The sequence below is a fragment of the Colossoma macropomum genome, unplaced genomic scaffold (assembly GCF_904425465.1).
Source record: "Colossoma macropomum unplaced genomic scaffold, Colossoma_macropomum, whole genome shotgun sequence".
NCBI classification, from domain to species: domain Eukaryota; kingdom Metazoa; phylum Chordata; class Actinopteri; order Characiformes; family Serrasalmidae; genus Colossoma; species Colossoma macropomum.
Genome location: NW_023494792.1, coordinates 13,426,502 through 13,445,385, shown reverse-complemented (window position 1 = coordinate 13,445,385; position 18,884 = coordinate 13,426,502). Strand labels below are relative to the sequence as shown.

Genomic DNA, 18,884 nt, shown 5'->3' with positions numbered 1-18,884 from the left:
TTTTTATGTCTAACTTGAATTACTGATTTAAAAAAAATCATATTGAGCTCATCAGGCAGTCCCCGATGCTCCATTATTATTCCTCATCAAAAAATGATTTCAATGTGCGATTTAAAACAGCAATAACTATAAAAGTGCAGACACAATTATGGGCTGCCTAAATAATGAGGCCGATAATTATCATGCAAAAATTTCTAAATTATTCAGATGTAATACTGTTGAATAAACTATGCAAAAGTCTCATTTTCACAGTGATAATTCTCTTCCGATCTGATTGTTGCTTTAGGGAAGCTCCTAAAAAGTCCCTGATGGAAAGAACAGAGTGCTGTATCTGTTTATGAGTGGATGGAGGAGCATGTTGACAAAAGGCTGTGTGCGCGTGTTGAGTATGTGTGCATGTGTGTGTGTATGTATGTGTGTGTGTGTGTGTGTGTGTGTGTGTGTGTGTGTGTCTGTGTGTCTGTGTGTGCATGTGTGTGTGTATGTATGTGTGTGTGTGTGTCTGTGTGTGTGTGTGTGTGTGTGTATGTTTGAGGGTGAGAGGACATTCGGAACTGGACTGCGAGTCACTGAAATAAAGTCACAGAGCCAGCTGCATCTTCATCGGGCATGAAGCTGACTGACACTATCGAAACACACATGTATCTGCAGACCTGTGTGTGTGTGTGTGTGTGTGTGTGTGTGTGTGTGTGTGTGTGTGTGTGTGTGTGTGCACCTGCATGGGTGTGATTGAGTGGAGTTAACCCATTACGCAGTGCAGCAGCATCATTAAGATGTAGCAGATAACAGCTCTGCATATTTCCATACCTCAGCATTATACAGTCCCAACATCAAAGACACATTCAACACACAGTGACCAAAGAGAGAGAAAACGAGTGAGGGAGGGGGAGAGAGAAAGAAGGCGTGAGAGACCAATAAGGAATATTGAAAAAAAAATCAGACAACAGCTACAGTCCATGCTCTTTCCATCTGCCTGTCTCACTCATACTCTCTTCTGTTTTTCTCTGTCTTGTCTTTCTCTTTCTTGCTCTTTCCCCTCTCTTTCTCCCTCTCTCCCTCCCTCTCTCATTCTCTCTCTCTAATTCTGTCTTTCTTTGTTTCTCTATGTCTTTCTCATTCATCCTCCCTCTCTCTCTCTCTCTCTCTCTCTCTCTCTCTCTCTCTCTCTCTCTCTCTCTCCTCCCGTTTCTCTGCATTGCTTTTCTCTCTCTCTGTCTCTCTTCTCATTCTTTCTCTCTCTATCTCTGTCTTTCTGTCTCTCTTCTGTCTCTGTTTGTTTCTCTCTCTGTCTCTCTCTCTCTCTCTCTCTGATTCAGATGTAGTAGCTTTGCATCAGTTGTAATTAACAGCTGTTGCTTAAGTAGTGAAGGGAATTCTTAATACTAATAGTTATGATAATATTGAAGAAACAACAAATAAAACATCCAATACATTCATATAGGTGTGCATGGCGTGTTTGGTGTGTATGGTGTATATGGTGTATATAGTGTCTCTCTCTCTCTCTCTCTCTCTCTCTCTCTCTCATTATGTGTATTAATGTATTGGTTGTTGTCTTGGCTGACTCCACCTGCGTAGTTAGCACCATGCTAGCCCAGCCGTGTTTCTGATAAAGTGGCAGCCTCGCTAATGATGTGGTGAGCTCGCTGCAAAGATCAAGATCATTCCTCACAACATGGTCATTAAAGAGCTCACCTCAATAATTTCTGCTTGCATAATTCACACAGCTTTCACAGTGTTGTGTGGTGGCTATGGAGGAAATTCTCTGTAATTAAAGATGCACTGCATGTCAAAAGTAAGTTAATAAAATGTTATATTACACAACAAAGGTCAGGCATGTATTCACTAAAATAATGGAATGTTTTGTGTTACTTTTTAGTGTTAGAAGTCTTATTGCGCAGTAGAAGTGCCTATGACAGACTTTCTGTATATAACCCTTTGTTTTTTGTAGTTTGATCTAGCACTTCTTCCTTTGTTCCTGTAGCTGTGGACATGATGTAATGAGTTTTATTCTCATTGAAGCACTGAAGAACGGCTGTTGTGTGTCATTTTGCAGTTTCGTACTGGATTACTGAATCAAGGTTGACGCACACAACATGCCCAGCTACTTTATCCTTTAATCCGATGTTCTGGTTCCAAATAACCTTTTTTACCTAATCTACCAAAATAAAATGACAGATGTAAAAACAGGTTGGCACACTTGCTTTAGTTGTTGTATTATTTTTCTATTTTCTTTCCTGTGTAGCTTTATAGAATGAGGTGGGACATCTTGACATGACAATTTTCTACAGCTGATTTTTTATTATATTGGTTTGCAGTCATTATTCAGACTAATTTTAATTCTGTGAACTCAGGTAAGATGCCATTCACCTCCTTCGTTGTTGTTTGTGTTCAGTCCTTGTCAGTGTTTTGAAAACATCAGTGTACAGCATAATTTGTTTATTCATCATCAGGGAATTAATAACCATGCAAACCATCAGTGTTTTTAATAATTGGGGTTTGACTGAAGGACGGATCAGTCAATAGCAAAATAGCAAACTATCACTTATATACCAAGCTGTCATATTTGTGTATTCAGTCATTTGTATATCATCACTATCGTCAAGAAAATGTACTACGTTTTTTAATTAATTTTATTTTTTACACTGTTTGAATATGTGAGCTGCCCTTTACATCGTGTGCACATATTATGAAGAATAGAATAGAAAAAGAAATTGTGAAAATTAGTCTTTTTACATTTTGAAACATTAAGGTAACATTAAGGTGTTTTCCTTATTGTTACCATTTCAGAGATATGTGGATTTCTCAAGCTGCAGACTCATTCTTGTAATTGATTTTGAGGCTTCTACTCTAAATGATTCAATTCTATAGAAACCAAGCCCAAAAGTGACTGGCTGAGCATATCTGTTAATGTTTTTTGTGATACATAACATGATTATCATGTGATCTATATGCTCTCATATAGATCACATGATTAATATACATGTTAAATGTTTAATGTTTAATAATTATAATAAATATTTAATAATAATAATAATTTCTTTTTAGAAAATATACAAATGCATACATTTCAAATCTGCAAATTTGTGATGGAATTTATTAGTTGAGTTTGAACCCACAACCGTTATGCTGACAGTCTTGTTTTCAAAACGAAACCACAGCACTGTGAGAGTCTCTAAAGCTAAATCCCTGCTTTGATTTGATCTGCTAGATGATGTATATAATCCTCTGAATATCTACAAAGCGATGACAAAAACAAATAAAAAATGTGTGGAAAAAATGGTAGCTGAATGTCAGTCTGTATACACTGTGATCTGTGTGGGCACTACGTTTGCAGCTGAGTCTGTATATGTAGACTATGATCATCCCTGGGATTTCAGAGGGATAAACAAAATATAACACAGTATATGGCACACTGTCTGAGAGTTCAGTTTAACTTCTCTAGTTTACCATGGAATTTGAGGTTTGTTGTACCTTAACGGTTGCAAAATTTAAGTTTGAACATACTGTGTCATAAACATGTTGGTGGCAAAACGTTTGGTATACGTAATAAGTAGTAATAAGAAAGAAGTACTAGTAGTGATAAGAATGAAGAATTGTAGTGGGAACTCATATATGGGCCCCATTCAGAGGAGTCCAGTTTTATCTTCCACATTCACCTTGCTGCCCATGATGTACGTATGGAGCGATATAGATTTGCGTATATGTCAGTGATGTGTCAACGCACTGGCCTTCACTAGCCTCCCCCCAGTCGTGGCCAGGCCAGGCAAACTTAAAGGTGCTGTGAAAGACTAAAAGTGGGCCATGTGTGGAGGCCTCGGCGCAACCTACCTGGCTCAGAGGTTTTTTGGAGGGGGAGAGAGAGAGAGTTGTGACAGGCCTTTCTCCTCGGTGGAGAACATTACTAATGTGTGCGCTGTGCGGGGGGAAGCGGGGCCGTGATGAATCGCTCCCACACACCCCTGGCATCCTCATAAGTCAACAGTAAAAGAGAGAGGCAGGTACCAGGTACCTCCGACCAGCAACTCTGGAAGAAAGAAAATAAAGGGGGGGGAGGGAGCATGGTAACCCGGGGCCCAACAACAGGGCCGAATCAGAGTGCGGAATAGCCTGAAGATCTCCCTCAATCTTCACAGGAAAAGCGGTCCCTGCGGTGGGTTCTTGTTTTAATAGACAGGGCGTTTTAAAAAGAAAGTTATTTTCACTCCAAGACAATGGTGATTTTAATAAATGAGTGTAATATGGGCTAGGGGAGGTGGGAGGCCTCTGTGGTCCATTCCATGAAAAAAAGAAAAGAGAGAGAGAGAGGAAAAAAACAGACCTGTGATTTAAAATAAATTAGCCTTAGTAGAGAAAGGCAAGTCATGGCAAGTTACAAATTAGCATATTTTAAAATGCTTTTCACTGTATAGATTGATAGAGAATCAAGGCATTTAGTTTAGCTGTAATGGCCTTTAAAATATCCCAAAATAAGGATATTTTGTCAGATACATATGATGTGTGTGTGTGTATGTATAAAACCTTATATCTCCAAAATGATAACTTTACAGGAGAAGAAAAAAACCTGCTTTACTTTTAATGTAAGTCAGTGGAACCGGAGTTTTTTTCCTAGTAATTTTTGGCCATTTCTTTTGCCCCAATCATCATGAAATTTGCACACAATGTAAAGAGCAAGAGGCATTTTCAAATTATGTCAAAAACCAAAAAACAACAAAAATTGACATACGAGTTTTTTTTCCAACAACAGTGATATGTATAGTGTTTACATATTGTGTGTATATATATATATATATATATATATATATATATACACTACTTCCTTATTCTGTAATGAAGACCTTTAGTTAATCATAGTTCAACACATATATATTTATATATATTTACACACACACACACACACACACACACACACACACACACACACATACACATATAATATATATTTATGTGTGTGTGTGTTTAGATCAACTGTAATGACCTACTGGTCTTATGATTTTGATAAAATCTGTATTAAATCATTTACAAACATGGTTGTATACACTATACATGTATACACTTTCTTATTTCCTTTTTCTCTTCTTTTACTGATTTTCTTATTCTCTTCTCCTATAAGCCAGAAGGTTAACTATTTTAGTTTACCTGCTTCCCTCCTTCAGATATTGCTGTTTCGGAGCCCAGGGCGCGTGTGTACATGGAGCGCGAGTGTGTTTCTCTGACGTGGGGTCATCCATCACATGCTCCAGGGGGTCTCCCTGGTATGCTCCTCAATAATGAACTTCATTCGTTAAGTTATGCTCCTCAAAGGCCACGCTCCCCTGCTGCCCTTTTCAGCCGCCGACGCCACTCTTAGCGTGAGCCACAGCGGCGCAGCAGAAAAACCCATAATCATGCTTTTCCCTGCCACAGTCGCGAGCCTGCACCGCATGAAGGATAAGCACCACTATTACCAATCCCTCATGCCTAGTTATGACCATAATTATCACACCCAAAATCACCTGCCCTACTTCATATGGGAGAGGAAGGCATGAGGCGGCCCCTAATAACTCCCCCTCCTCATGCCTCGCTCCCTGGGCTACAGGGAGAGAGAGATGGGACATGGGAGAAGGACTGGAAGTGAGGGATCATTAGAATGGAGGGAGATGCTGTGCTTCCTCAGCTTTTCACACATGCTGCTGTGTCTGCCTTTTCTGTCTCCTCTCCACACCATCCCTCTGCTGAAAGCCTGTGTTCTTGTCCTCTGCTTCTCCAGAAATCTCATCATGTATGTGTCACTGTGTATCAATTACATTACTTTTGTTTTTGGTTTACAGTCTAGAACAGATACATTATTACTCAGCATTATAGTGAAAGCAGTGGTGCATTGAGTTAACTGATTCATATGTGTACATTATTTCCACATGAATAGAATATATATTATTATGTACACTCTTAAAAATAAGGTGCCGAGTGAAGCCAGAAGGGGTTCTTTGTAACAATTCCATACACTCTTAGCAAAAATAAGGTTTTATATACACAAAAGATGGTTCTACAAGGGTTCTTTAGTAAAGGCAATGGTTCAGTTTAGAACCATGAGTTCTAAATAGAACGCTTTGCATGCCTATGTGTTTTTTTGTCTGGTGAAATGGTTGTTCAGATTGATGGAGATTTAGCACCGAAAAGGGTTCTACTATTGTTACAAGCTTGACATTCTAACAATAGAAGAACTCTTTTTGGTGCTATATAGAACCACTTTCAAAAAGGTTATATATAGGATCACATACAACACATTCTCCATCAATCTGAAGAACCATTTTACCATGCAAAGAACCATTTAAGCATGAAATGGTTCTATATAGAACTCATGGTCCTAAATGCAACCATTCCCTTTACTAACAAGCCCTTGAAGAACCATCTTTTCTAAGTAAGTAGTACCAAAAAAAGGTTCTATGACTTTTAACAGTAGCTTAATTAGTTTTGTTTCTATATAGAGTTGACCATATACAAGATTTCCGTCATAGAGAAGAACCAATTGACCATGCAATGAACCATACATGCATTCAAATGGTTCTTTGGTCATTCATAGTTCTATACATATCCAGCAATTTTACTGAAGAACCACTGAAGGACTGTTTTTGTTAAGGGTGTAGGAGAACCACGTTTGGTTCCTTAAAGATCCTTTTAATCAATAGATCTTTAAAGAATTGCTTTTGTAAATAAGATGTGAGTACGAAGAACCTTTTTTAAAGTTTTTAAAGTTTCACTTTTTGGAGCGGTATGTCCAAACCAAGAACTAGGTTTATTTATTTTTATAATATTTAGAAAATCGATTTTTGACATTTATGAATCGATTCAGAATCGTTCATGTCCGCATCGCGATGCGTCTAAGAATCGATTTTTTCCCGGACCCCTAATATATGACATGCCTTATTTTTGTGTATTTATGCAACTCACATGGTCTGTGAACACTCACTCTCTCCCTCTCTGTCTATCTCTCGCTCTCCCTCTCTCTTTCTCCCTCCCTAATCTCATAAACATATTTGTTTGTCTCTTTTCCCATATCAGAAAATGTGAAACTGCCCAAAGACAAAGGAATTGGTTTGACATCATCTACTCTATTAAAACTAACGGAGCGATGACAACAGCAGCAGCAACAGCTCCCAAATAGCTGCTTGGGGCCATGTTGTGTTTTCAATTAGAGCAAGCACAAGAGGACTTTAATGCTTATCAAATTGTTTACTGCCAAATGTCTCCATATTATTAATACCTGGAAGGGTCCAAATTTAATTTGGAGTAAACACGCTTCTCTTGTGCGGAAGAGGATCTGAGATTGTTTAAGCAACATGTCAAACAGAGAACTCAGTCTCGGACCCCCTTTCGCTTTGTTCTCCTCACGTTTGACGGAAAACATGTTTATTTGTCTTTATTTAATTATGAATGATGGAAATGGCATGGCCTATTGTTTAGATCTCATGTGAATATAAATATATATATATATATATATATATATATATATATATAAATATATATATATATATATATATTCACATGAGATCTAAATATATATATATATATATATATATATATATATATATACATATATTTCTTGGTCTTATCACTCTGTGTTTCCACAGCTCTACTGATTAGTATAGGTTGATCATCTTCAAATCAGATTCTGTAGGCATCTAATGATGTTAGTAGAGATGCTTTACCTTGAACTGAAGGCCATCCACCAGGGCAGTATCCTAAAGCCAGCTGTTTATGTGAATTCAGAAGATGGGCCGATAGCAGTATGAAATTGCAAAGAAGCTTCTTTCTGGAAACAGTCCAAATATTATGCCCTTGGAATTTAGACACACAGCAGCCTGTCACATTTCAGCCAAGCTCTCTTCACCATATCTAAATCTTCTCCTGCATCCTCCGTTTGAACTGCTGTTGTAATGGTTTGCTTTCGCTCTAAGAAAAGAAGCCCAATAGTCTTGTCTATTTATCCTGGAAATAGATATTCCCCTTGTTGTCGGAGTGATTTATTGAAGTCCTCCTCACAGGTGGAAGATACAGGAAATTGCCTGGAATGGCTTTAAATTGGTTTATGATTGTCTCATATGAGTTTGTGCTTTTATGGTTTGATATTGTGCTTCTGCTCTCTTTGGCATTTATATTAAAATGATCTGTACCTTTTTCATTGGATATATTCATGACTGTTTTAATTCTGAAGCCATATGAAGATGGTGTAGTGCCAAACTGTCTGCTCTATCTTTATATTCTGTTATATGCATTAAAAGGTGCTTCTTCAGTGATAGGTTAGCTGTCACAGTGATTATCGAGTGGGCACACGTTTGAAAACGTTTTTAATGATCCTTTGAGCTCCTATCTTGAGATCTTGGACGTCCTGTCTCTCTCTGTCTGTGTCTATGCAGCTCTCATTCTCTTCCCTATTAGTCTCCATTCAGAGGAACATGCTGTAGAGTTCAGTAGGAGATGAGGAGTGAGTGATTGGTATGGAGTGGCGTGTAAACATGTTTGTTTTTCTCTGGTTGTGCGGTCTGGCTGTGCTGAGCACACTGCATGTGAAGTACAGCTCACTCTGAGCGAGGTGAAAAGGGAATATTGTATTGATGCAGTCCATTAAGATATAAGATGGTACACGCTCAAGAGTGCGTTAAGAGCACAGACGCTCGCTCAGTTTCTCTCTCTGTGGTTCTCTCATTCTGTCTGTCTCTCTGTCTCTCTCTCTTTCCCTGTTTGTTTTCTCTGTCTTTCTTTCGACATCTCTTTCTTTCTTTCTTCCCCTCTCATTTTTCTCTCATTTGCTGTACACTCTCTCTCTCTCTCTCTCTCTCTCTCTCTCACTCTCTCTCTCTTTATATAGAAATATAATATATATATCTCCCCTCATTTCTCTACGTCTGTCTCTTGTTTCTTTCTCTTCATCATCGTCTTCTTCTTGTGTCTCACTCCATCTTTCTTACTGGTCTTTCTCCATGTCTCTCTTTCCCTTTCTCTCTCTCCCTCTCCCTCTCTCTGTCTCTCTCTCTATCTCTTTTGCTGTGGTGCTGTATTACAGTGGAGGATCAGCTGTGAGTGTGTGTGTGTGTGTGTGTGTGTGTGTGTGTGTTCAGGCCGTGCGTGGGATGGCTACTGACAGACTGCTAATGAGACCATTATCGGCTGCGGTCCTCTGCTCTCTCCTCCGAGGCTCCAGTGGATGCTCTGCGTCTCCTCTCAATTGAATTCCATCCCACAGGGCTTGTTTACAATAAATACATTGGCTCGAATTAATCAGAACAGGAGCAGCCGACACTTTACTGGGGCCAGCATTTATCCACGGAGGCAGAGAAGTTAGCCCACCTCTAGCCCACTCTGAACTGCCCAAAGCATGAGGGGTCGGTGGTAGTGGATATACACAGACTGTCCTCTTCCACACTGTAAAATAATGCTGGATTAAAAAAAATCATGTGTGCCTGGCGGTGAGACATTTGTCTGAATGGCTTTTCTTCATTATATTACATTACATTATATTATGTAATTTAGCAGATGCTCTTACCCAGAATGGCTTGCAAGTGAGTTCGTATAAAGTGAATTATCAAATAAAAAAAACTGAAACAAAGCACATTATATTATGTAGAGATGTGGAGACATGTTTATAGACTTTTAAACACCCCATCCCCCTTATATATGAATAATTAGTTAGCTGTAGAAGGAATGTGGTCTGAAAAGCTAAGCTGTGCATGTCTGCGTACGAAATTCAGATTTCTTGTTTAATTCAATATCGTTTCTTGTGCTCTGTGAAAGGCAGCTATGAAGAGAATATATTACCCCTTATTTCGGTCTTAGTATGTGTTTTGAAACAGATTGATTCACTTTGTAAGTAGCTTTTGCTGGTGTTTGCCACCTCTAAGATAATGCTAATGGGTTATGCTAACTTTAAGCTAAAGGGAGGGTGTATTTGCATTTCATAGCAGCTCTCTAGATTGAGCACAGATATTTGCAGCTTGTTAGAGACATATTCATAACTTTGGATGTTTGCTGAATCAGTCACCAACGCAGAAGATTAATGTTATTGATATATCAGAGACGTCTGTGTGAAAAACAGCAGCTGCCAGAGTGAAAGTATGAAGGCTGGATGAGTGGGCGAGGTTATTATATGAGTTGGGCAGGACATTTGCTTGATGTGACACATCATCGAGCAGCAAATCCTAACAGCCTGTAGAATCATGTTTTCTGTAAAAGGCAAATACTTCGGCAGAGACTTGATACAGTGACAAGTAACATACATGTGAACTGAAAAGGAAAATTCAGTTTTATTTGTTATGTCTCTTTAAAAACAGTGCATGTCTGTAGGCTGTGAGCTTTATGAACTTTGGGTTGGACAGAGAGGGACGAATCAGGCCAAGTTGGCAGCAGCTGCACTCATTAACACCAGCTCTTTCTCACGCTGATTGTGGCAGCCCCCTTCACTCTTCCAGCAGGGAGCGGGAGAGCTCTCCAGTGACAACATGGAGATGAGATGATGCACTGACAAAGGGAGGAATGCATATATTATTATGCTTTCATTCGCATGGTGGGTTCTACGGTGTTTTATGTGTCAGTCCGGTAGACAAACACTATAGCTGTGGTTCCCGACCTGGTTTTCGGGGACTCCAAGACAATCCACATTTTTGCTCCAAACAAACTCGCAATACATGAAGAAATAGGAAGGAAGTATGTGGACTGTCTAGGGAGCCCTGAGGACCAGGTGAGGTTACCTACTGCCCTGTAGGTAATTCTTTAAAGGGCCCACATCCTACATTTTTCTTGAATTTGATTTTTCCATGATTCCACTTGTGAAGTTTATTAGGTTTATATACCAGAAATAGTCGTAAGCCATTTTTATTCATTTTCCAGCCTCTCTTTATCTGTTAGATTTAAACAGACGGTTTTTGTTACTGTGCCTTTAAGACTGATATATATAAAAGATCTCTGTTCTGATTGGCTGCTCTGTATTGTGGCTCGGGCAAAAAGTAGACTTGGTTTACTTACTCCTTGTGAGTTAATTTTTAATAAATAAAGTGGGTTAAATTGCTGTAGGCAGAATAGGCCGAGATATTGACACTACCATTCAAATTTTGGAATCACTTGTCACGTTCATAATTAATATTATTTTATTCAATGATGACTTAAATAGTCTAGATAGTAATACTGTAAGCTAGACATCAAAAGGTATTTTATCATGTTTTATTGAATATTTCATGTTGGGAGCACAAGGTTATTAAACTGATAAATAATACACTGTGATTGTCTATTTATAGTAGTTATAATTATCTGCTTCAAAATTTAATCACCACTTTTCCACCGAAAAGCATTCTAGATGTTAATTTTACTTTACCTTCATTCTCAGTGTTATACAGCTTTATCAGTCATTATATAATCATCTACAACTTTTCATCACTCTGGACATACCTAGCAATACTTCATTTCTTATAACCTGCATTTCATTATAACCTATAGTGTTGTAGAGCAGCACGTGTGACTTCAACAAATTGGTTTTATATTATCAAACACATTCCTAATGTTTGAACGGTAGTGTGAATCATTTTGGTTTTAAAACATGAATGAGGAAACAATGAGGATGTTTTTGCTTAGTATCTACAAGTGGACAGGACATTTTGAAACTTCAGCAATGTTTACGTTTTATGTCTCTTATTAACAAAAAATAAATAGGAATACATTTTTCAGGATATTAGGCCTTTAAATGTGTCTGATAAGACTGTAGCAATGCATCTCTCACTCAGAGCAATACTGAGAAAAGGTGATGCTGACGTGCGCTTGTGGTGTTTCTTGGAATGCATTTCTATTAACGTAGGCTGCATTCGTGCAAACGCACAGATAGACTCGTGCACACCCAAACCTTCCACTCTCTCTTTCGCCTATCACTCTCTTCGTCTTTGTCTCAGAGCCACCAACATGCAGATGTTTTTTTTTCAGCATTATAGATAATCAACATTTAGTCTACACTGAGGTTATCTCACTATGATCTGTGGACTATGGGAGACAAGGCCTGTGCGTGTATGTGTGTTTCTGTGCGCGCGTGACTTTTTCTGCCTCCACACACACACACACACACACACACACGCACACACACACACACACAAACACACACACAGCTATATTCCTCTGCCCAGAGGCTACAGCATGCTGTTTTGTAAGCCTTTTCTCTCAGCGGCTCCTGTTTGAACCGTTGCTGCCGCTGCACCCCTCTGCAGTCCTCTGCCAACCACAAGAACAGTAGTGCTGCAGAGCCGGCAGTTGAACCCCAGCACTCGTCTAAAGAGCGCAGTGCCTCTGTGGCCAGCAAGCACACAGCCTGAAATAATATAGTCTTAATAATACAGCTGTGTGTATGTGTATATATATATATATATATATATATATATATATATATATATATATATATATATATATATATATAATACCCAATATGTAAATTCAGCAAAAAAACTGTAACTTTATATTTAAAAAGAAGTGAAGTGCAGAAGTTGTGTTCTCTGTAGATGTGTTAACTTATTTTCACTTAGAAAATAAGATGAAATGTGAAAAATGGAATTTGACCAGGCTACCGTCCATACTTTTGCATACAACTATAGATATGTGTGATAAATAGAAAGAAAGAAAGAAAGAAAGAAAGAAAGAAAGAAAGAAAGAAAGAAAGAGTGAATGATTGAATGAATGAATGAGGGAATCTTGATCCTGTGGGAAATTAGGGTTACACCAGCAGGAACAGACAGAACTGTGAACAACACAAACATATCACTGCTGTTGGAACAAAACCTTATACCTCCATTTTTGTCGTTTTTCAGTTTTTGACATAATTTGAAAATGCCTGTTGCCCTTTACATTGTGTGTAAATTTCATGATAATTGGACCAAAAGAAATGGCCCGAATTTACTAGGAACAAAGTCTGGTTCCATTGACTTGCATTAAGAGTAAAGTATGTTTTTTCCTTCTCCTGTAAAGTTAGCATTTTGGAGATATAAAGTTTTGTTCCCACAGCAGTGATACATTGAATATATCACAGAAAAGGAATAATGGACATATAAAAGAGCTTTATACAAATTTGCTAGAAAAAAAACAAAAGGAAGAATAATATAAGGCGCTGGAGTTATAAGTTTGGCAGGAGGGTGAAACGATGTTCATTAATAAAGGATGAGGTAGCTGTCAATACAGAGCAGCAGAAATTATACACTTAACACTGGCAGCTTAACATGAGTGCTAACCAAGTGAATAGCTCACCTTGTTTACAAGGAACCAAATAGCACTACAGAACAGAGAGCCATAGAATATAGTACAATAATGCAATGCCATAAAAGAAGTAGTTTTGGTTCCCTAAAGCACCTTTCCATGGGTGGTTCTTTAACAAACCGTTGTTGTAAATGAAATGTGTGAGAAGGACCTTTTATTTAAATTTCAGGAACCTTGAAAAGGTTCTGTGACAGTAAAAGGTTATTCCTAGAACTGTATGTTCAAGCCAAGAACCTTTTGGGAACCTTTATTTTTAAGAGTGTCCACATGTACCTCGAGGCACATATCCAACCTGGATGCTGATTATCTGCTATGATGCGCCTCATTGGCTAATCAAAGTGGTGAAATCATATTTTGTTTATTATGCAGTGCTGGATGACAGATTATTGTTGACATAGCATGAGCTAATTTATTTCTGCTGCTTCTAATTGGTCGTGCGAGAGGTTGTGATCAGATGGTAATTTTGGCCCTCTGCAGCGTCTGCTGTGGAGCAGGCATTTGCATTGCTTTTCCTCAGCAGGCCAGAGGCACCGCAGGAGGTGTTTGACTTTAAACCAACAGCATGTTTTTATTTTTACTGTTTGACACGCCTGACAGAAAGAGAATATTTTGATCCGTGAGATTAAGTGACTGGCATTGCTTCTCCTTTACAGCACACATTGTTCATCATTACTGGAGCGAATAATGGCTCGTAATTTAAAATGACAATTTTTATTAGGCACATTAATTATTTTGATTATAGTTGATGGGGTAAACAAATCTGCAGATATGTAATATGTTTACAATGAGGACAAGTGAAATGAGAATGGGCTTATTTATGGAAATTGAAAATGGAGCTGGATTGGTGGCCAGAGCCGGCTTACTCTAAGAGCAGAATCAAGAGGAGCCAACTGGTTAGGAGGCTGAACAGATTATTAGAGAGAGAGAGAGAGAGAGAGGGAGTGTGGGGGGTGGGGGTGGATGAGTGAGGATTTCAGATGAAGTAATGGAGGGAGAGAAAATGAAAAGGTTGGCTAGATAGTGAAACTCATCAGACAGTTGTTGTGTGGTGGATAGGATCAGTGCACCCCCCAACCCCTCTCCTATCTGCTATCTGCTGGAGCTCAGCTGCAGGGGCAGCCAGAGTGAGCCGCAGCCAGCAGGCAGGAGAGAGAGAGAGAGAGAAAGAAACCAGCCTGCTGGAGAGAGGTCAGGAGAGCAGCCAGCATCTCTCTCTCTCTCTCTCTCTCTCTCTCTCTCTCTCTCTCTCTGTCTCACACTCTCTCTCTCTCTCTCTCTCTGGAAACATCTGGAGTTACATCCAGCCTCGTCTGCCCCCTCATTAATATCAGCATGACCAGAGAGAGAGAGACAGAGAGCGAGAGAGACAAAGAGAGAGAAGGAAGAGAGAGAGACGCTGCGTCCAAAACCACATACTACACGAATGAATGCACTGCTAATAGTGGTGTACTATTTTTAAAATACTATTTAGTAAGACAGTATGCGGTTTTAGACGCAGCCAGAGAGAGAGAGAGAGAGCTGTCAAAGAACCAAAACATGAGGCAAATTTAGCTGCTCAGTCCTCACACTTTCACCTCTTTTTTCCTTTATACTTAATATTTTCCTCATCTCCTTTTCTCTCACGTTTAATCATTTTTTCTCTCATCTTTTTGTTCTCCTCGTGTCCCTCCCTTCTGTTTTTTTTCTTCTTTCTTTTGCTCCTTTTTTCACGTCCACTGTGAGAGTTTGTATGGGGAATAAAAGCCCGCGTGCTGCTGGGCTGCTACTGTTATGGCTCTATTTCTCTCTCTCTCTCTCTCTCTCTCTCTCTCTCTCTCACCTGCGATAAGGCAGAGCAGACTGCAAACACACACACACACACACACACACACACACACACACACACACACACACACACACACACGCACGCCCGCGCGCACAGAAAACATCCTCCACCGCTCTCGAGCCTCCGCTCTGATGCGCAGTCAGTCAGAGGCGGTCTCTCGCCCTCCATTGGCCGGCTGCGGTGTCAGTCAGACGCCGGTGGGCGGTGCCTCGGGCCTACGTCACAGTCACATGGAGTGTGGTGTGGTGGCGCGAGGGAGCCGGAGCGGCAGAGCTGTGCTGGCCAGCTGCTGCTCAAACAGCAGGGGGAGGCTTTCGCTCGCGCCGCGCCTGCTGCTCGCCTATGGACCGCCGAGCTTAATGATGTATTTTGTGATTTCAGCGATGAAAGGTAAGAGGAAGATGGCATGCTGGCTTTTAGCAACCCTGCTACATAACAGCGCGAGCGAGGCTGAGTAACAAGTAGAGCCGCCAAGGCTGATGCTATTCACAGTCTGCCAACTCTCTCCCTCTCTCTCTCTCTCTCTCTCTCTAGTGCAGCGAGTTGCTTGAAAGCTGCGTGGGTGTGTGTGTGGGGTGTGTGTGTGTGTGTACACACTTGTGCATGTGTGCAAGAGAAAGGGAGAGTGAGAGTGCTGCTTGCTTTTGAACGTGTTTATTACCGGAGACTTAAGCTGCAGCTATATATCTTCTTTCTGCATGAGTTCAGGAAAGGACAAAATCAAGTTAGCTCTTTTTCCTACAGATGACAAAGCTCTCTACCTAGTGAGAGAGAGAGAGTGGGGGGGTCTGTTTAGTGTAAAGTGAAAATAAGTCTCTCAGTCTTCCCCTGTGTTCACTCTACACTGCAATAAGTGTTATAAACCTCACCGTGTTTATATGAAAAACAGACACTTTTTCAGCTCTATGTTGCTGGTGGAGTTTATGTATTATATACTATATAATATATACGTATACTGATATGCACTTACCTTGTGTATAGTTTATTAAATGATTATACATATGTAGTAACATGTTAATATGGGGCCATGTGAATGCAGGAAACTTTCAAGGATGGGCCGAGCTTAGGGAAACAAGATGACTGGGGGGGTGTCCAGAGCAGAGGAGCATGTGTGTGAGGGAGTGTGTGTTGGCTGGAAGAGGTTTGGGTTGATGTTGATGTGTGTTGTGTTCCACTGACCTATTTTTTGGCTGGCGGGTGAGCATGAATGGCCATGAGAGCAGGGCGAGTGCCACCCCGCCACACTGATGTTGATCCTGCATCTCTAATCCTGCGCCCCCCCCCCAGCACCCACACACACACTCACATAGACTTATTAACTCCCCTTGAGCCCGGCAGGCCGAACGGTGACATTGACTTGTATGTTGTGTTACGCTTCTGTGTAATGCTTTCTGTAATATGGGTTTGTAATTACATCTCTCTCTCGGCCACAAGCGCTCTCTCCCTCTCTCTCATGCACACGTGCACTACTGTTGTGCATACAGTATACATACATCATGCACCCAGTGCAGGCTTTCTTGCACTTTACTGCTCCCCATTCCTCCTTTCCATTCACACTCACTCACGCACACGCACTGACACGTACTGACACTTGCAGCCTGTAGAGAGGGGCACAGGCAGCTGTCATTCTGCATTAGGTGAGAAGTGGCGGGAATGGAAAAAGTGATTGGGTGTTCACAGATAGCCGGCTAGCTCTGCTCTTTGCGCCTTGCTCGTCTATGCAGAGCTGAGAGAATTCTCCTTGATTCGCATCCCCCTCACATCTCATAGCTTTATTCAAGCAATACGTTTACATTATTATAGTGTGCGACTCCCGGCGCTCGATGCGATCCACTTCTTCCTGTGTGGATGTTTGTATTATGCGTATGATGCTGTGCATTTTCTTATGTGCACTGATCTGTCGAGTTTGGGTAATCACAAAGGGGTTTGCTTGTTTTAAAAATAATTTTGTGTCATTTCTTTGTGTTAGAGGCAAGGACATTCTGAGCCAGTGTGAGTGTGCACGTACAGCTTACTCAGAGCTGTGTGGTTTGGAGCCTTTCAATGCAAGGGAGTGTTGGTTTTGTACCTGCTTTTTCATACCTCTGCAGACAGCACATTTTTGCATGTGGGTTTGAGTGTGTAGTGCACAGCTATCAAGGAAGTGTACGTCTATGTGTGCGCTCCACAGCGAGTGGCATGATGGAGCAGGTGTAAAAGATAGCCCCTGACCCAGGGTCTAATGTGTGGGTAGGATTGGAGAGGCTGGCTGGCTCAAAATAGAGCTGAATAGCAGGAGCCTGGAAGAACACAACACTGTATGTCTCTCATCTCACTCTTTCCACAGCTTTTACACCACATAAAGCCTTCTCACACTCTTATTGCAGCTATCAGAATTAACATTTTCTTCTGCTGGCGTCTGTTTCTTGCCAAGGAACATTAACCCCTTAAACACTATGCCAGCATTCACTTATTAAAGCAACTCTCCAGCGTTTTTCAACCTAATCTCTATGTTCTGTGTCTGTATTGTATGGTTGATTACCACGCTGTATTTGGAAAGGAACAGAAACCCACTGCCTTACAAAACACATATAATAAAAGCCAATGGGCAGTTGCTTCAGCACTTGGTCCATTGGATTCTGTTCTAAGTGCATTTCTAAGTGAGTTTCTGTTCTTTTACTCTGTACAGAGAAATGATTAGCCATTATGGTCGACAGTGTGCTGCCCATTAGAGATAGCTTGATACCACTTTGTCTTTTCCGATGAAACCAATATTGAAACCTTGAATTTTGGCCAAAATCAATCTGATATTTTTTTTTTCTTTAAAAACTACTGAGCTATTTTTAATTGAAGCGCATCACTTAAGAGGAGATTTAAAAGTAGTGTATTCACGCATTCTATTACCCACAGGAGGAAATACACAGCTAACAACATCACAGAATGTGAGTGGTACGGTTTCAGGATAGATTTGTTATACGACACAATCAGATTCATTCTTTTATTCGTCCAATATCCAGTCCAGCATTTTCTGCTGATATTGGCCCGATACTGATACCTGTATCAGTGCCATCTTTGCTACCCGTAGATTAGGCTGAAATGCTGAAATATTTCTCTAATCTGAAGACTGATTATTTCAATAACTGCTGTGATTTGTTCGATAACCATTATAAACTTCTAATGAAGTTTGAAGTGCCTTTGGAGGTGAAGGGGTTAATTGTTTTTGTCAAGACATGAGAATGACATGTAGAGGTTTTGTTTTAGCACAGCGCCACTTTTAGTCATGTAGTGCATCTTTGGCCATCAGTTTGCCATTTTTCTCTATTTTTTTTAGGTGTGTGATTGCAGACTCTCAGGAGGTCCCACACACCCCTCCTCCCTATCTACATTTGCATGAAGTCGCTCTCCCTCTTTTTTTTTCTTCTCTTGTTCTTTCGGTCTCGTTCCTTTTCCCAGCCTCCAGCCTCCTAGCCACACTGCTGCCTCTCAAGCCCCTAATTACCTGTAATGGAAACATCCCCCTCATTACCCCATGCAAATTAGCCAGCCTACTCAGCACAATTAAGATGAAAACTCCAAATATTAATTACATAATTATAGAAAGACGTTTGATGTGCCAAAGACAGAGTCGAAGAAGAAAAAATAAAGTGTGTTTCATCTGTGTTATAATTAACCCTTCGATAAGGTTGAAAGTCCCGGGAACGTATCCCAAAAATGTTTGAAATGTCTGTGCCTGTGTGCCGTGCAGAAAGCATGGGAAGCATGGGGATGCCACTCTTCAGCACTCTTTGCATATTTTGTATTCACGAGAGTAGAAGTGATTGTGCGT

At 40.3% G+C, this 18,884-nt stretch overlaps 1 protein-coding gene across 2 annotated transcripts in view; it reads left to right on the top strand.

Annotated features, from left to right (window-relative positions):
• roraa (RAR-related orphan receptor A, paralog a) overlaps positions 1-18,884 on the top strand; it is a 296,333-nt gene that overhangs the window by 202,290 nt on the left and 75,159 nt on the right. The window contains exon 1 of one of the 2 annotated variants that reach the window (XM_036576079.1): positions 15,361-15,469. The exons of the other annotated variant lie outside the window; for it this stretch is intronic. Within the exon in view, the coding sequence (XP_036431972.1) occupies positions 15,439-15,469 (31 nt within the window). The 5' untranslated portion in view covers positions 15,361-15,438. Of the gene's footprint in view, positions 1-15,360; positions 15,470-18,884 lie in introns of those variants that run through there. 2 annotated transcript variants of the gene reach the window in all.